The sequence below is a fragment of the Corylus avellana genome, chromosome ca6 (genome assembly GCF_901000735.1).
Source record: "Corylus avellana chromosome ca6, CavTom2PMs-1.0".
NCBI lineage: Eukaryota > Viridiplantae > Streptophyta > Magnoliopsida > Fagales > Betulaceae > Corylus > Corylus avellana.
The window spans coordinates 28,654,012-28,658,472 of NC_081546.1; the positions used below are offsets into that span (position 1 = coordinate 28,654,012).

At 38.2% G+C, this 4,461-nt stretch overlaps 1 protein-coding gene across 1 annotated transcript; it reads right to left on the bottom strand.

Annotated features, from left to right (window-relative positions):
* Positions 1 to 12: 12 nt before the first annotated feature.
* Positions 13 to 4,099, bottom strand: LOC132185637 (glycerophosphodiester phosphodiesterase GDPDL6-like). Its single transcript, XM_059599399.1, has 9 exons — positions 4,011 to 4,099; positions 3,471 to 3,579; positions 2,872 to 3,168; positions 2,294 to 2,403; positions 1,681 to 2,179; positions 1,501 to 1,542; positions 1,098 to 1,379; positions 881 to 1,014; positions 13 to 688 (listed from the first exon to the last, which is right to left on the bottom strand). Exons 2-9 carry the CDS (start codon positions 3,565 to 3,567, stop codon positions 104 to 106), a joined length of 2,046 nt encoding a protein of 681 aa, XP_059455382.1. The 5' UTR covers positions 3,568 to 3,579; positions 4,011 to 4,099; the 3' UTR covers positions 13 to 103.
* Between the last annotated feature and the right edge of the window lie 362 nt (positions 4,100 to 4,461).

Here is a 4,461-nt window from a genome sequence, read left to right on the forward strand (position 1 = left end):
GTTTATCAGAATTGGTACATGGGCTTCCTGCAATACCAAAAAAGAATCCAGTATGTGAAATTTCTCAAGTCAAGTTGTTAAGAAATGAATTCAATGGCCAACACTAAGAACTCGGCGAGTCGGGATCCCTTGTAATCTGGCCTCGTCGAAGCCTCTCACAATTGCCTGCCGGGAAATTCACTGACTTAGCTTTTTGACACTTACTCAGATATTTACTAGCAGTTCCGGGGTACTCAGTTACGACCCCATCAACTCCGGCTCCTCCAATAAAAGTAGCAATCTCCAAAATGGGGTCTGAGAAATAGTCGAATGCGAGTGTGATGTATTCATTCCTCAGAACATAGACATAGACCGAAACATTTGCCTTCTGAAACTCAGCGACGATATTTGTCGAACGACTGGTGAAGGAACCAGAAACCTCAGTGATGGCTGTTCTTGTTACGGCAACTGCATCAGCGTACTTCTTGATTTCCTGCACAGGCTGTTCGGGAGCGTCGCCCATTTTGTCTTCAAACAACAACACTCTTTTGTAAGTTGGAACACTCGCAAACTTTGACAGCACGGAAGTATCATCGGATTGGATCAAGACTTGTTGAGTTGATTGCTTATCGAAGGTGGCATTGGTCAAGGCAGCGGTAACTACACCCACAATGTCAAGCCCCTTCTTTGAAGCTAAGTAGGCAGCATTCTGAGAAAGAAGGTTAAGGTATCAGCATGTTGTATGTAAATAGAACACTTTTGGAGCTGAAAGTGGAAGACAATGAAATGAGAACATAGTTACTGAGTTTAAAATCTGTCTCTGTTATTCACCTCCCATTTCAATTAAATATTTCACATGTTAAAAATGGTATGCTTATGGTTAGAGCATAGTTGAACTTACCTGAATGTTGATCAAAACTCCAGATACTGCGTTTGTTTTAGCTAAATCCAGAAATTCAGCGAGGCTCGTCAATTTACCAGCATTCTTGTATGCTGGGTTTCTGTGGAAGTCTGGTAAAACATTCGCCATTTGAGCTGCAATACGAAAGTTTTAGGTGTAAGTGGGGATTAGAAGCTCACAAAACTCGCATGTGTGAAAAAGTTTTGAAGAAGTTTACGCTTCAAGGTTTGAATCTCGCTCCATGTGAGGTCGAATGAAAAGATTCCGGACTCTGCTTGAATTTCTGGGACAGTGTTAGATCTAGACATGAAAGAAGTCATCGCAGTGGTATCTGCCATGAGGTCCGCTGAGTCCAAGCAGAAGGCAACTCCATCTTTTGACATTTGAACTGAGCAGTCTATTATGTCAGCCCCATCATCCAACGCTTGCCGATAAGCAAGATCAGTGCAGCCAGGATAAATCCCACTTGCTCCATTTTTGCTAATGATCAAAGCTTGTCCTGAAATGGTAGAATTTTTAGTGCACAGTTCGAGCTTGTTCTTCATTTTATTTGACATGTCCAGCCATAAGCTTTTAAAGTTTTCATATCATGTTCTTTCAGAAAGATTTTAGTACCATACCTTTGACGGGCTTGCTAACAGCCTTGCTATTTGCAAAGCATGCTGCATTAGAAAGAGCATTGTAGGGTCAGAACATAACTCACAAAACAAATTTACAACCATTAGAATATTTTCAATTTTTCAATGAGTAAATTCCTTATAGAAGAAATATGCTGAAGGCATGACAGTGGGTTATCTCACCAATGGCTTCTGATGCTGTAGGAGAGAAATCTGTAAGCACCCCATCAACAGAAAACTTAGAATTATCAACAAACTGGAGGTACTCAGATGTAGGATCATAACTATAGTTATAGCTTGCAAAAAAATCATTCGCAAAACCAGAAGCATATACTTCTAGTCCTTGTTTGTGAGCATCAGCTACAAGCGTAGAAGGAGCTCCCAAATACTGGTCTGCCTGTACTGGCCATATGTATTCTTTGGGGACAAGTATTCCAGTTGCAAATGCCTTGATTGAGGTAAGATCCTGCAGCAGTTCACTGTACTTTTTATTGGTTGTGGGTTCAATCTCATCTGCGCCGAGGGCCTGAAAGATGAGCTTTGTCTTGGCTGTCACTTTTCCATTCATGGTCTTCAAGAAACCAATCTCAGCAGATGAAAGGTAATTGATACGCATAGCTCTCATTGCCTTTTGAACATACGATGTCGGGCTGAGTTTGTGTTGGGTATAGAATGAATCATACTGCATACCAAACACCGAATCATTTTAGAACCAATGGATGATGCTTGCTTGAAAAAGATAGGATTTTTTTTTTGCTTCAATAATTAGTTCAGAGAGAGAGAGAGAGAGAAGGACCTGAACATTCAACCAAAATTGGGCCGGTTTAATTCCTACTACATCTTCAACAGCGGATATAGGAGATTGGAAATCAAACAAACTTGGTCGAGAGAGTATTCCCTGGGTCACTAAAGATCATGAAAAAGCAATTAGAGAAAAGTCACCTTTGATGCTATAGATTAAGTTGTTAATAATTGCCACAAAGCTCTTTAAACATCTGTGCATACATGGCGATCACTGCAAACGTGATTCATCATGTATTTGATTTCCCTGTTAATTCTTGCTACTTCTGCAAATCCCCATCAATTATATGTTTGCGTTTCTGCAGAATGTGCATAATAGCCACATTTGCTACATAATTTAACATTTTCCTACCAAATATGTTTTCTGCAGAAACACAAAACATATAATTGATGGGATTTGAATTACTTTTACACATTCCTTTCTAAGAAACTATACAGAAAACTTGTTAAAAGAACATATAAACTGAATCTGATACTGCATCATCTAAATAGGTATGTTGTTGAAAAGAAAACATAAGTACCTCTTCACAATATACCAAGGAATAGGAGAAAGACAAGGTGTTTGTGACTTACATGATATATTACTGAATAGCTGGTCGATTGTATAATCCAAAGCAAACCACCCATGCACTTTGTTTCCATTCACATCGTAGGTCTTTTTGCCTTTTGGCCATACAAGTCCTATATTGGTTGAATTATCAAGCCTAATATCCGTGAGGCATATACCAGCTCCATCTTTTGTTAGCTGTAGATTGCAGAACAAAACCGTATCCGGCAAACTCGAAGACAATGCCAATTGATTCGCAAACGAGCTGGACTCGGGAAACAGTCCAGAGAAGCCACCTCGCGCTACTACAAGGGGTCTTTTACCTGCAGGTAAGTGAAGAGTATGAAATATGAAAATATGTACAAGGAAAACTGATGCATGATTGTGAAAATGCAAGTCATATCTCTATCACTTTAGATTTAGTTCTTCAAACATAACTTTGTGTTTTTAATGTTGTTCTTTCAAGAAATCCAGATATTGGAACTTGCTGCATTGATCCTATTTCCTATTTGATTGATTGAACCTTTTCTTCATTCTTAGAATATTGGTTTTTTTTTTTTTTTTTCTTTGTTCAATGTAGCTCCACAAAGAAATAAGAGAGAATTAGTAAAAATTGGATAATTACCATTCAAAGTTAGCCATTTCTGTGATGGAGTCCCTGCAGACTTTTGCCCTAAAGTTGAATGGATCAACAAGGAAATAAAAAGCAAGCACCTGATCATCTTCTTCTGATCCTGTCATAGGTCCAAAAAGTTACATGTGATCAATGAACAACATAACAGAGAAGGAAAAAGACACAAAAGGAACATGACAATGACTAACAATTTTTAATTTCATGAAAAGTAATTAATTTGGGAGATTTTTGCCTGCTTTTTCACTTCCAAAGTTGGAAATTGGAAGAGTAAATTTGTCACTTAGCAACGGAAGGACATGAATTTATCACCATTAATAACATTAAACGCCCCTTACATATTAATGCAGTCAGTTTTATCTCTGTTTTTACTTTGTTATTTTAATTACATTCATTAAACCCCATAATTAAAGAAAAATACCCTTTTTTTCCTTTGATCAGATTTGAGTAACCCCCCACCAAAAAATGATGATTTAAAAATCAAACCCAGAAAAGACAAAGAACAATGTATAAACCAGACCAGGTAGAACTTACTTGAATCTTGTAGGTTCTATGGAGGACACAAACATTCCCTGTCAAGTTTCAGAGGAAAAACTGTCAAGGGAATGTAATGGACAAAAGAGAGGAAGAGAGATGGAGGTAACGAATAAGATTTGATTTACTCCCAAAAAATGGCTCTGTTTCTGATAATTCCCCCCACAGATTTCCCGCATTAATAGCTGGTTCACTCATTAAGGAGGAGCTTTGAAATCTGTCTTAAGTTTTTGCTATTCTTGTCCCTGCTTTTTAGAGGCCAAAGCTGTTTTGTTTCGTTTGTTTCGCGGGAAAAGGGGACAGCTCAAAACCTTAACGGCTCTAACGGTTTTTTTTTTTTTTTTTTTTTTTTTAACCCAATGATTGATATAAATCCTTCCTGTTCACCCCCTTTTGAGCCGTCCGATCTTTCCCCTCTCAATCCTAGCCTTTAATAACATTAAAGCTTGAA

Excerpts from the sequence above, each read along its gene's own strand:
- LOC132185637 (XM_059599399.1), bottom strand. The coding sequence starts at position 3,567 with ATGATCAGGTGCTTGCTTTTTATTTCCTTGTTGATCCATTCAACTTTA. Across the intron at positions 1,380-1,500 it reads TGTTAGCAAGCCCGTCAAAG|GACAAGCTTTGATCATTAGC; the intron begins GTATGGTACTAA and ends CTACCATTTCAG. Across the intron at positions 1,015-1,097 it reads CGAGATTCAAACCTTGAAGC|CTCAAATGGCGAATGTTTTA; the intron begins GTAAACTTCTTC and ends TTCGTATTGCAG.